This window comes from Fusarium sambucinum, chromosome I, assembly GCF_050947815.1.
Source record: "Fusarium sambucinum isolate potato_lamoka chromosome I, whole genome shotgun sequence".
NCBI classification, from domain to species: domain Eukaryota; kingdom Fungi; phylum Ascomycota; class Sordariomycetes; order Hypocreales; family Nectriaceae; genus Fusarium; species Fusarium sambucinum.
This window is the reverse complement of record NC_139294.1, coordinates 4,770,058-4,785,200: the sequence shown is the minus strand read 5'-3', so window position 1 is coordinate 4,785,200 and position 15,143 is coordinate 4,770,058. Positions and strand designations below refer to the sequence as shown.

The window sequence follows — 15,143 nt, the reverse complement described above, 5'->3', positions numbered from 1 at the left end:
TCAACAAACCCTTGAATAACGCCAGCGTCATGAATCCATGGCCTCTAAAAAGAGACATCTCTCTATGCTATGCTGCCAAAACTCCTAGGACATCATCGTCAGAAAGTGTGGAGGATCCCTCCACCTAAAAGTACAAAGCCCATTGTGGCGACAGCCATCACCAAGGGCGTTCCAGAGGGTGTCAGAGATGATGCTGCGTTATCCTCGTCATCCGAATCCCAGTCTGACTCCTGGAACCCATCCGCAGCAGTGAAATTATGGCCTGAAACAGAAGGGTTCTCGGTCGCTTTGTGCTGATTTGGCACTGTCGTTGCGGATGGGATGCTTGCTCCATAGCTTTTGAACGCAACTCGTTTGGTTGCCGTAGAGTTGAAGTCGGTGGCAGCAATTCCAACCTCATTGTTGACAAGATCATACACAACGTAGGCAGATCGAAGAAAAGTGTTTCCAAGTAGGTAAAGGTCGCTGGTATCGTTCTGTATGCCAAAAGAGCACATTGTATGGCCCTTGTAGGGGCCCGACTCGAAAACAGGCATGTTGGACCTATCGCTGGTCATGGTGAGAACAAGCTCATCCATTCCTACACTGATAACAGGGCCATCAGGGCCAGCAAAGCCAAAGGTGAAATTCCCGTCGTTCCTACCGTAAGCGCAGGGAAGAACAGCAATTCCATAGTATGGTGACCAAACAGCACCGACCTCTTTCCAAATCTCAGTCGCCAAGTCGTGGGGTAGATAGCTCAGTGTGGTTCCAGAGTCGAGGACTGCTTTGATTGGGAAACATTCTGAGGTAAGGATATCACTCCCGCTGGAGCTGGTGGCGACTAGCGAAGTCAGTGCCACTACAAAGTGATAGTAATGGCCATCCAGCGGTTGAATGTCGATTCGATGCATGTCGCCGACATACTTTGCTGTGTCTACGCCTCCAAAGAGAACCGTCCCAGCTTTAGCATCCAAATCGTTGAGCCAAACGCTGTAGGCGATTGTGTTGACATAGCCTGCTTCGTACATTGCGACAGGAAGGTTGGGATAGATGACATCTGTGGTGCTACCTGAGGCCTCATTCTTGGCGTATCCAACACCGATGAGTCCGTATGAGATGTTTGTCTTTACGGCCAATCCCATAGTCAAGTTATTGATAACTGCACCGTCCAGTTCAAAGTGATCTTCGAAATAATCGCCCTTGACGTAGCTGTCATCCACAAAGGTGATGCCGAACATGCCGGGTGCAACATGCTTGAAGGACTTGGATTTGTCAGGGTCAACTGGTAAGAATTGTTAGTTAGTAATAGGGAAAGTCCAACACTAGCAGTGCATGATCTTACAACTTCCAAGAGGACATCCGCCTTTCCTATCGTCCTTGTCTGTACATACGTCTGCGCAATTCCAAGGGACCCAGACATCGCTACTCCCAGTATCGAGCTGGAGGGTGATTTTTTGGGGCGGACTTCCGACTGTAACTTCCGTAAAGTAGCCTCCTTCGGATCTGTCATTGCTGATGACTTCCTCGTATGTTGTTTTGGTACGGCGGGCCAGATGTGGTTGAGGATGGCGACCTTCAATGCTCCACTGGACAGTTTGAGCGTACACGAGGCCCCATGTCGAAACCAGTGAAGCGCCCCAGAGCCACGACTTCATTGCAGCCACCAAGGATGAGCAGTTGAAAGCCAGAGAGAGATGAGTTTAGGAATGGCGTTGCAACGGGGTAACGCCACCCTCCTCCATAGGGTGAATGGGCGCGAGGCCTGCCAGCCAGCCAGTATAAAGAAATACAATAAGAAAGAATGTCGTATTGTTCTGCAATTCCAAGTGAGATATGTATGATGCAAAAAGAAGAATTGTAGGGTATTGGGTCAAGCGACGTGTGATGCAGGAGCGCTTCCCAGTTAAGTGAGTTCCAGTCCAGTGGCACTAATGAAAGAATGGTTGCGCAATGAACGCAAAACGCAGGGTACAGACAGTACAGTATCAAAGACAGGACGTGGGAGGTGGAGACTTGGACAAGTACAATGAGGGGAATTCTGGAGAATATAAAAAAGGACAAGGGTGAGGAATGCAACAGAAAACGAATGAGGATGAGCAATTGGTTGATTAGAAGGTATAGATTGACAGGAGAAATCAGAAATGGATGGTCGAAGTGGAAGAAACGGCACGGGGGGGCCACGCAAGCTGTGAGTCGGGACTTTCCTTGTTGGACGACGACTATTACCAACTTGTCAGTAAGTCAGTACCAGCCAGTACTGGTACGGGTACGGGTACCTTAGTAGCTGGTGCTGTGTCTGTTAGTAGGGCAGCAGTTAATAGCGCCAAGGCGGATGTCTTGTCAAGTTGTTGACCCTTGCCTTGCCTTGGCTTAGCTGTACTTGACTTGGTCTTTGCCCTGCACTGGAAAAAAAAGGGTGCATGGTTGAAAGAGAGAAATCCCCTTTGCCTTAACCGACCGAAGCAAGACACAAAACATTAGAGAAGGGCCTGCGCATTGCTGACAGCCGTTTTCTGTCTCTGTTCCTCATCACCATCAAATACTTGACTGTACTTGCAGTATCTTAGCAGCTAAATAAATGGGCGGGTACTGACTAGACTGGCTGACCAGGTATAGATGGTCTGGTCGTTTGGGGCTTACGAAGCCTTGTGCTAATTGTTTCGTATGGGCCCAGAAGCACGATCGGAAGCAAAGGGTATCGTGCCCGTCGTTACTCTGTAAAGCTTGCTCCTTTCTCCCTGGTTATCGCCGGACGTCTGCTTGTTGGTATACCTGGTAAGAGAGAGAAATGCACATCATACACACATTTGGCATGTATTCTAGCGCATAGAATCATTCTTAGTTTATACATCTCCGTACAGGTACCTACCTCTTACCTGCCAAGATACGAGATTTGTACAGTGGTAAAGTGGTTCGTAAACTCAGATGAGACTGCCAAGAAGTGATCATCAGCGCCATCGAATAAAAGCGCGGTACCTGGCAGATCAATAATTGAGTTTCCCAAAAACAAATGGATAATCCAGCTCATAGAATGGTTGGATTCGACCCTTGTCTTTTCATGCATTTTCTCCCACTTTCCGTATAGCCGTGCGAGCGTTGGACATTAACAGCTGACGACGACGCTTCGGCCAAGTCCAGCTGCAGTGCCGTTGATCCGCGCAGTTGTGCGATGTATGTACTACTAAATCACCGTGGCATGAATATGAATAAGGACGCGCAAAATTCGACAACGATATGCAAGATTCAGTCGTGCCATTTGCGCAATATAGGTACTAAGTTACTTTGCTACCTAGGTACCTTCGCGCACCAAGGGGGGTCTAGGATATTAAGTAGATAATAATAATAAGGCTTATTATAGTATTAATAAAGATTTAATATTATTACTAATTATTTATATATATAGTATTAGCTATTATAAGGTTATAAGGTATAAATATATTATATTTTAAATTAAGGTAATTTTAATTAATAAAGGTATTAATAAAATACTATTTAAGGTATTTAAATTATATTAACTTAAAAAGTATATTAAATATAGTTATTATTTTAAGTATTTAATATAATTATAAGTTTAAAATATAATTATTTATCTTAAATAATATATTTTTATTATTATTATTTATACTTTATAATATTAATTCTAGTATTAATTATTATTATTATTTATAAATATTATCTTATTAGCTAATTATTATATTTAAGTTATTATTTAAAAGGTTATTAATATTATTTCCTTTAATAAATATAATTATTTTAATTAATTAGCTAATTTATTTTATTATTTAATAATTTCTTAATAGGGTTATAATTATAAATAAGACTATAATTATTAGGTATAGTATTTAAGTTATTATTTAATAATTTCTTAATAGAGTTATAATTATAAATAAGGCTATAATTATTAGATATAATATTTAGGCTATTATATAATAGTTTCTTAATAAGTATAGCTTTATAAAAATAATTATTATAATTAGCTGCTATATCTAATTATAATTAATATTAACTATTAGATATATATTATAATTAAATATTATTATTACTTTAAATAAACTTTAATAAACTATATTAATTTATTACCTTTATCTTTATAACTTAATAACTTTATAAGATATTAATATTTAAAATATTCTATATTATTATTTATTAATATTATTCTTATAAGTACTATTTATTAACTTTATTATATTATTTTATTTTTATTATCTATTTACTTTATTCTCTATAATTAATATCTAATCTTATAATTATTCTTAATTAATATTATATACTAAGGTAATATTAATTATATATTAAATAAAAACTCTACTAATATAAATATTAGCTTTAATTACTATATATTATATATATAGTCTTTATTACTAAGAAGTAAAATATTATAACATTTTTTAAATATTAATTTCTAAAGTTAAAGTTTATTAGTAATTTATTTTTATTATAAATTAATAATATATATTATAAATAATAATTAAAGTAATAATAAAAATAATATTTATTTTATTTTAAATATATAAGTAATAAATAATTCCTTAGAATCTTATAAGAATTATTAAATTATAATTATTAATATTTCTCTAGGTTTTATAATATTATTTACTATAGAAAATTAATACTTATAATTAAAGTATTTATATATATATTATTAATACTTAAGAGATTTTCTAAGAGCTAAAGAATAATTATTATTATATTTTATTATTATTTACTTATTTCCTATTTAAATTACTATTAATAAAAACTTTTAATAATATATTTAATAATTTACTAAAACTAATAATACCTCTAGAAATACTATATTTAAATTAAAAAGGCTTTTAAAACTACTTATAATAAAAACTCTAAAGATAATACTTACTTAATATATATACTATAGATAATTTATATAATTATATAATATATATATACTATAGGCTAATACTAATATTAGCTATTAATAACTTTATAAAATATTAAATTCTAGCTAAATAAACTAGCTAAAAATTAATAATATAAAATAGAAATATATTAAAAGGCAATTTAATAATATTAATATATTAATAAAATAAAATATATTAATATAGTTATTTTTAAAGACAAATATATTTCTTATATTAAATATTAAATATTTATTAATTAAATACTTAAATAAGCTTAAAGTATAAAATATATTAAAATATAATACTAGGTTTATAAAATATATATTTTAAGTAATATTAATTTAAATATTAAAGTATCTTAAAGTTTATAATAGCTAATTAATTATAATATTATACTTAATACTTAATACTAAGTATATATAAGTAAATTTATTTTAATTACTATTTAAGAAAAGTTACCTTATAAAATAAAAGTAAGATTCTTTAATATTATACTTAAATAATAATTATAAATATATTTTTATTTATAAAGCTATATTATAACTTAAATAAAGTAATTTAAATATTAAGAAATATATAATAATTTTAAAGATTAAGTTAAAGTAAGCTAGAAATTAAAAAAAGGTATTTTATAAACCTTCTTTATTTAATCTCTATTAATATTAAATAACTTAAACTATTAAAAGCTATAGGTTAATTAAGATATATAAGATATAGAATTAAACTTATATAACCTTATTAAAGATAAATAATATTATAGTAAATAAAAATAACTTAAATAATTAACTTTATATATATTAATTTTAAAATAAATATAGAGATAATAAATTACTTTAATATTAAAATAGCTTTACTTATAGAAAGCTAAAGTATAAAATATTTAAAAAGAAACTAATTTATAATATTAGTAATATTAATATATAATACTAATAATAGCAGTATATAATAGCAATATATAATATTAATAATAATAATAATAGTAAATATAAATAGTTTATTAAGAAGTTAATAGTAATAGTTATATATAAAAGAGATACTTAAAGTAAAAATAGCTTATATTTTAAAAAACTAAGTTTATAATAATAAATAGGAAAGAGCTATATAAAGTAAAGGTAAAGCTAAGACTTAAAATACCTTTTAGCTAAATATTAAAATAGAATTTAATATAACTTTATATAATAGGCTATATAATCCTAAGTAAATAGTAAATTATAATAAAATTAATATTTAAATTTATTTTATTATTATAAAATTATTTAATTTTCTAATAAATAATTTAATAGATTTATATTAATACTAATATATTTATTAAATTAATATAATTAAATTAATAGATTTATAATATATTTATAAACTTATTAAAGCATTTTATATAAAGTATATATTAAAATTAATAAATAAGAAACTTCTATTAAACTTAGGAATTATTTAAACCTTAAACCTTAAAATCTATAATAAATTAATTAATATTTACTTTCTTATAAAATTAAATATTTTATACTTTAAAATAAACTCCTTTTTATTAAAGGCTTAAGGCTTAATAAACTTAATAATATTAAAAAGATAACTAATAATATATCTTTTATAAATAAAAAGTCTATATAGCTTAATATATTAATTATTAATATAAATAAAATTATTAATAGAGAAATAAACTTTATTTTAATTCCTATTTAATATTAATAATAATAAAAATAAATTCTTATAAATTAACTTTACTTCTTTATAAAAGCTACTTTTTTATATTACTTTAATAAAGAATTACTTTAAAAGGTAATTAATAGTACTTTATAATTAATCTTATAAGCCTCTTTTATTTATAAGATAAAATAATACTTAAATTATAGTTTTTTAAGAAAATTAATATTAAAAAGGCTATTACTATTATTTTATTATAATCTTATAAAGTAATAAAAAGTAAATAGATTTTAATAGCTATTATCTATATAAAGTTATATTAATAACTTATTCTTATTTTTAATATCTAGAGATTCTTTAATTCTTAGGTTAAGGCTTTTTATAAATTATAAATATATCTTTTAAATTGCAGTAAATAAGAAATAAATATTAAAGTATATAAAGTTAAAGCTACTATTAAGAAGAAAACTAATAATAAGATAATAGTTTTTATAATTAATTAATATTATAGTAATATTATAAAAGTTTATATTAATAATATCTCTTTTATATTCTCTATAGGCTATTAAAATTAAAGTTTTAAAGTAAAGATTCTATTTTATACTTATACTTATCCTTACCCTAGAGAATAAATACTATTTAATAGCTATTAAATTTATTAATAACCTTAAGTAAATAAAGTTTAATATATATATTTAATATCTTTTTATAGTCTTTATAAAATTTACCTTTAAGGATATTTATAATTTTAATACTAATATAAGATATTAAAGAAGCTAAATAAAATAATTTAAATTACATAACTTTAAATAATATAAGTTAATTTACTATAATAAGTTATTTAATAGTAATAGCTTAATATTAATTAATTTTATCCCTAGCTTTATTTCTAGGTATTATTTAAAGTTAATATTATTAATATAAGAGATATAATATATAAGATTTATATAGTTTTATAGTTAAAGCCTTTATATATATAAAGAGAATAAATTAAATTGCCTTTTAATTAATAATAATAAATAAAACTATATTATTATATTAAAAGTATAAATATAGTCTATAAATAAATAAAAGAGATTTAATAAATATTTAATAAGTAATAATAAGCTATTTAATAGTAATAAAGTTATTAGTATTATAAGAAAAGAAAGTAAAATTAAAATAAGTAAAAGCTAAAAGCTTTATTATTATATTAACTTTAAGTTTAATATAAATATCTTTTAGCTAATAATAAAAAGTAATTAATAGAATAATAATACTGCAAGTAGCCTTTTATATTCTTTATAAATCTAGATATTAATTAAAAGACTAAAGCTATTATTAGCTAAGAGAAAATAAGATAATTTTAAATACTTTATTTATTCTATTAAAATTAATAGCTATTAGAATATTATTAAAGATATAATTAAAAAGATATTTACTTAGCCTTATATACTTTAAATATATTATATTAATTAGCTATACTTTAATATAATTAAAGGCTAGGAAAAGTATATCTATAAAATAGTTAATATAAGTAATAGAGATAATAAATAATTAAATTAATTAAGTTAATCTATTAACTCCTAGTTATTACTTATCTTAAGATTTATAGCTGCTTTAATAGTATTAATCTTATACTTTATATTATAAATCCTTTTAAAATTAAGTAAAAGTTATTTCCTATAGTAATTAAACTTAAATATATTATAATTAAGATTTATATACTTATTAGTATTAATAAGATAGTATTAATAAGATTTTATAGCTCTTTATCTTAAGTAATTATTAAGCTTTTATTATAATAATATATTATTAAGAATAATATTAATAAAAGAATAAATAAATATCTCTTTACTATTAATAGTTAATATTATTTTAATATCTAGTTTATATAAATAAAAAATAGCCTTAAATATATCTTTTATATTTACTTTAAATAGCCTTAAGGTTAAAGGAAAAAGACTATTATATTTTATATAGATTATATTATTAATAAATTATAAGATAAAATATATACCTTTAAGAGATTAATATATATTATAAAAAAGATTAAAAGTATTAATAATAAGAAATATTAATAAAAAGAAAATTTTAAAATCTAGAAATTTCTCCTTTAAATATTCTTTACTATAAGCTATAATCTTTTTCTTATTATATAATAATATTATTAGGTAAGCTAGATAAAATTACTATTTACTTTAATATTAAAAATATCTAATAGTAAATAATATACTTAAAGGTTTAAGTAGTTTTAACTCTTTAACTTTATTATTAATAATATTTATAATATTTACTTAATATCTCTTATTCTATTTAGGTTTAAGGATTATAGTAGTAAGGTTAAAGTTATAATTAATAAGGATTATTAAGAGTCTCTTTATTATTTAACTTATAGAAATAAAATTATAATTATTAGCTATTATAATAAGCTTTTAATTATTAGCTATATTTTATAAAAAGTAAATAATAAAGGATTATTTAGCTATATTAAAAGGTAATAAAGATATATTATAAACTATTTATATTTTAATTAGATATTTATAAGTATTAAATTACTTAATTACTATTAATTTAAAGTTAAGACTATATTAAGTTATTTAGCTAAAGTAAATTAATTTATAAACTTTACTTTTATAAATTTACTTTATAAAATCTAATAGCTATAATAATTTATTATATTAATTAAGAATATATTAACTTAATATAATATAAATTAATTCCCTTTATTACTTTACTTACTATAGATTTTTAATTCTAGTATAAATTAAATATATTATTTTATAATATATTCCTTTTTAATTTAAAATAAAAGAAATAAATACTTAAAAAATACTTTTTATATTAAAAACTAATATATCCTCTGCTAAATTTAACTAAAATAGTAATATAGTTTTATTAAGTTAAACTGTTTTATAGTATAAAGTAAAGAGAGGTAAACTTTATTTTAAATATTTATATATAATATCTTTATATAAAGTAAGAATATAAAGTTCCTTAGTTTTTTTTATAAGTTATAAGACTTTAATAAGTTTTTAATAAGCTTATCTAATAATATTATATTTCTTTTCCTATAGTATTAAAGCTATATTAAATTAGAAAAGTATTAAAAGATAAGTATTATAATAAACCTTAGTAATTATATTAATAATATAAAAGCAGAGGTATAAGACTAAAGAATATATTATATTTACTATTTATACTTTAACTATTTTATTTAGTAAACTTATATTATATAATACTACCTTTACTATCTTATTAATATTATTATTAAAACTATTTTTACTTATAATCTTTATAGCTATATCTTAAGGAATTAATATATTATATATTAAAGGCTAGTTATTAATATTTACTAATATATTTAATTAAGTATTATCTATATTAATATATATATTATTTTCTACTAAGATTTAATTAATTATATTAAGGGCTTATTTAGCTTTATTTTAATATTTATAAAATTACTTTAATTAAGTAGGCAGATTAGGCTATATATTTTAGCTTTATTTTATATTATTTTAATATTTATAAATTTAATCTAGTTAAATAAGTAAATTAGAGTATATATTTTAACTTTATTTAATTTTTTATATTATTTATAAGCTTACCTTAGTTAAGTAGGAAAGTTATATTATATATTTAAAGTATATTTAATTTCCTTATATAATTCTTAAAGTTATCCTAGCTTAATTAATAGCTTAATTAATAATTCTAAGTAAAACTCTTTAATTATATTAATAGGAAAATCTAGCTATTTATTAATCCTATTTAGCTAAATATTAATATTAATATAGCTATTAGTATATTATATTATATTATTACTGCCTTTTTATAATATTATAATATTAGTAGTTATTATAGAATTTTCTTTATTTTATAAAAATAGTAAGTCTATTATATCTTTACTGCTATAAAGGTCTAAGAACTCTTTACTATTATTATTTAAGCTTATCTATATATTATTATTATTCTATTACTATAATGCCTCTTATTATATATTAATATAGGTAATAAAAGTTATATTTTATTAAATTCTGCCTTTTTCTAGTAAATCTAATTATTTATAAAGAGCTATATTAATAATTTATTTTAATATATTATTTTATATTTAAGTAGGCTAGTATAGTTATTAGTTTAATATTAAGTTAATAAATAGTATTTTAATAATTATAGTTTATAAGTAAAAGGCTTATTAAAGTAGGATTACTAGGATAATAACTATAAAATAGAAATTTACTTTACCTTATTATTTAATTAGCTATTTTAAATTTTTTTCTTTATATATTATTAAATAGTTTAATTTAAATACTTTTATTTTATTAGTATTTAAATACTATTAGCTAATATAGTTTTAATAAATATTTTTATATTAAAGTAAATTTTCTCTCTCTTTTAATAATAATACTTAATACTATATTATAACTATAAATAAACTCTATATTAAGTCTAGTATATTATATTTTACTGCTATATAATATAGCAATTAGTATATACTTCTTTATTTTAATCTTTTTTATATAAAATCTAATATTTTATTTTAATTTACTTTACCTTAAAACTATCTATTAATATAGGTAATATTAATTTATCTTTAATAGAATTATAAGTATTTAAATAAGAGCTAGAAGTATAAATTCTTAATATATAAGCTATTATACTTACTTTTATAAAAGGCTTTAATATATTTACTAATAAAATTTCTATATATAAACTTAGTAAACTATAGGGTATTTAAAGCTAATAATTTTATAAAAGCTTAAATTTATTATAATAAGGTTTATTTAAAAAGAAATATAAATACTAGAAAAAGAATAAGTATTTTATAAATAATATTTAATTTTATATAAACTAATTCTTATTATCTTTTTAAGCTTTTTATCTTATTAACTTAAATAAGAATTATATTAATATTATTTAAATATATTACTTTAAGAATATTAAAAGTAATTTTAAAGACTATTATATAAATTTATCTTATAAATATTCCTTTACTAATAGTAATAGTTAAAAGTTATAAATATTAAAGGAATTTTAAATATATATTTATAATTATTATTTTAAAGACTTATTTAACTAGGATTATAGGTATATATTATAATACTTGTTACTAAAGGTAAAACCTTTTATAAAGCTATTAATAAGAATTATATTAATAATCTCTTTAATAACCTCTTTAACTTAAATAACTTTATAAAAATCTTCTATTTTATTAATAATAGACTTTTACTTAATAGTATAAGTAAATAAGATAAAAAGATATAATTATAATATAAAAGTAAATACTATTAAAACTTTATAAACTATAATTTTTTTTACTTATATAAATATAATTATTTATATTAATTTAAATACTTATTTTAAAATAAAGTATAATACTTTAAATAGTATTAATTATTATAATATTAATAATATAAATTAATATAATAAGGTATTTATTTTAGCTTATTAAAATTAATATAATTCTTTAATAAAGTATAAGAAATACTACTTAAAGATTTTTAATATTTATATTAATAAGGACTTTAAGAAAGAAAAAAATACTATAGATAAGAAATATAATAAGGATAAATACTATAAATATATATATAAATACCTTTATATCCTTAAGGCAAATAATATATCTAGAGATAAGGCTAATAATTAATTTAATAGCTAATAAAGGTATAAAGATATTATAAGTTTATAATTTTAATATATTTTATATAGGAAATATCTAGAGTTATTAAGGTTATTATTAATTATAAATATTTATAATATATTACTTAAGAGATAGCTAGAAATAACTCTTTATAAATAATATTAGCTAGAGTTTATATTATCTTTAAGAATTATATTAATATTATAAATATTTTAATAAAATTTATAAAGTTTATTTAAGATATAATTATTCTTATAGTAATATAATAAAGCTAATAGTTAAATAACTTAAAATTAATATATATTAAATAGCTATTTATAAAGATTATATATTCTTTTATATAATATCTCCTATTTACCTCTTAAATCTTAACTTTAATATTAACTAGAAAACTAAGTTAATTTAAACTTAATAAATAAAACCTAATATATTATATTAAAATACTATATAATATATAAAACTTCTTAAATATAATTTATATAAAAGATTATATATAATAAGAAAAGTAATAAATAAATCCTATATTCCTAATATTAATATTAATAAAAGTAAAATTTAATAAATAATAAATACTATAATATAATTTTATTATATCTAGGAATTTAATATATAATTTTATCCTAAGATTAATATAAGTATAAAACTTAATACTCCTTTAACCTAGCTATTTTATAAAGTTTATTTAATACTATTACTTATAATAAGAAATACTAAGGAGATTTTTTACTTTAAATTCTAATTATTTAAGGAAAGCTTTACTTTTAATATCCTTTAACTCTTATATCCTTTAACTTTTATAAACTTAAATATTAATTATTTTCTATATTATACCTAGATATTATTACCCCTTAAGTATTAGTATTTATATAATATTTCTATATTTTAATTTTTAATATTATTAGTATTCTTTTATTTAACTTTATAATTAGAAAATCCTTATTTAAAACTTTACCTTTTAATTATATTTAACTTTAATTATTATATTTAAATACTTTTAAAATAGTATTATTTTATTTCTATTACTTAATACTTTTAATTAATTTCTTTTTTTTATCTTTATATATTAAAATTATTTTATTCTCTTAGTATTCCTATTTCCCTTTACTCTAGTTTATTATAATCTTAGTATAGCTTTATTAAAATATATTAACTTTATTTTAAATAGCTCTTAATTAATTATTATATACTAGCTATTAAATATAGCTATTAAAATAATTCTATAAAGCTAGGAAAAATAACCTAAGTAAGGGTTTTAATTATATAATACTAGCTAATTATTATAGGCTTAGGCTATACTTATACCTTAGTCTAATAAGGAATTTAAATAGCTTATCTTATCTCTATATAAGGAGAAAGGAGGAGTAATTATTTAAAAATCCCTCTTTCTCTTTAAGCTAAATAATACTATTTATTAATGCCTATAAGTAGCTGCTTAAGTCTAGTCTATTATAATTATTTAATTTCTTTTAATTTAAGGCTAAAAAAACCCTTTAATTAAAATACCCCTAGACTTTAATATAAAGAAAGAATAATAACTAAAGGTAATATTAAATATAATACTTAATTAAGCTAAACTTAAATATAAAAAGCTATTTAATAATATTTAAGCCTTTATAGCTAAATTAATATAAGATTAATAAAAAGCCTTTTATAATAATATAAATAACTTAAAAATATACTTTAAAGCCCTTTTATTATTATATTTACTAATATTAATACCTTAATATATAAATTTAATAGTCTTAATAATACCTTAAACTAATAAGACTTATTAATAAAAGTAATTATTTATAATTTATACCTTTAATAGAAATAAGAATATATAGCCTATATAAAGAATAATAATTAAATATATAATTAATACTTTAGCTTATAAAATTAAAAACTATAAGGATTAATAATTTTATATTTTTTTTAATTTAAAGAAAAAGATATAATAAAAAATAATAGCTTTCTTTAAGGATAAACTTTTTTAATAATATAACCCCTAGAAGTTTTTTAATTACTTAGAAAATATATATAATAATTAATATTAATAAATAATTATATAAATTAAACTTAAATATATTTAATAAGGCCTTAATAAAGAGTTTACTAAGTTTTATATTTACTTTAATTAAAAGCTTATAATAATAAAAAGACTAAGTTTAAATAATAATATTAAGCTTATAAAGTTATATTATACTTTAAATAAGTAATTATATAATTATTTAATTAGCTAAGGTATTCTTTATAATAATTATAATAAAGTAATATTTTAATATTAAACTATTACTATTAAATTAAAATTATATAAGCTTAAAAAGAAATTCTTTAATTATTATACTTTAACCTAGATATTATCTTAACCTAGGGTTAATAGGAATAATAATACTATTATATTAAGAGTTAATTTAGCCTTTATTAAGGCTACTTATAATAAGTAAAACCCTTATATTAAATATAATATAAATATTAAGCTTAAAGCTTAATAAATCTTAATAGAAATACTTTAATAGTAATATATATTAAGATTATACCTTTATTATAATTCTTAAGGCTATATAATAGCTTTATATTATCTAGGCCTAATATAATAATTAATTAATTAAATATAAATCTAAGTACTTTAAGCTAAGGATTAAAATAATAATAATACCTAGTTAAAGGATAACTAAGGAAATTAAAAACCCTTAAGTATAGTTTTATATAAAGATTAATAATTAATTATAATAACTTAATAAATATATATTAAACTAGGATAAGAATTTAATTCTAAGAGATAAATATAATTATAAATAGTCTTTTACTTATAATCTTTGCCTTTTTAAATTTATACTTATTTATTAATATATAAGTTAATAGCAGTTATAATTACTATAAAGCTATAAATAAATAATTAATATAATACCTTAAACTAAACTTAATTAAACTTATATATCCCTATAAAATTAAAATAGCTATAGAAATATAATTATAAGGTTATTTAATATAAATAATAATATTATAAATTATATATATTATATAAACTATAATAAACTTAAATAGCTAATACTTCCCTATAGCTT

At 20.8% G+C, this 15,143-nt stretch overlaps 1 protein-coding gene across 1 annotated transcript; it reads right to left on the bottom strand.

The window, feature by feature from the left end:
• Nucleotides 1-98: 98 nt before the first annotated feature.
• On the bottom strand, nucleotides 99-1,637 carry FSST1_004258 (aspartic peptidase domain-containing protein; the record flags this gene model as incomplete). The annotated part of the gene is made up of 2 exons (XM_083230414.1): nucleotides 99-1,264; nucleotides 1,325-1,637. The coding sequence occupies 2 exons, from the start codon at nucleotides 1,635-1,637 to the stop codon at nucleotides 99-101; spliced, it is 1,479 nt and encodes a 492-aa protein (XP_083087688.1).
• Nucleotides 1,638-15,143: the final 13,506 nt, after the last annotated feature.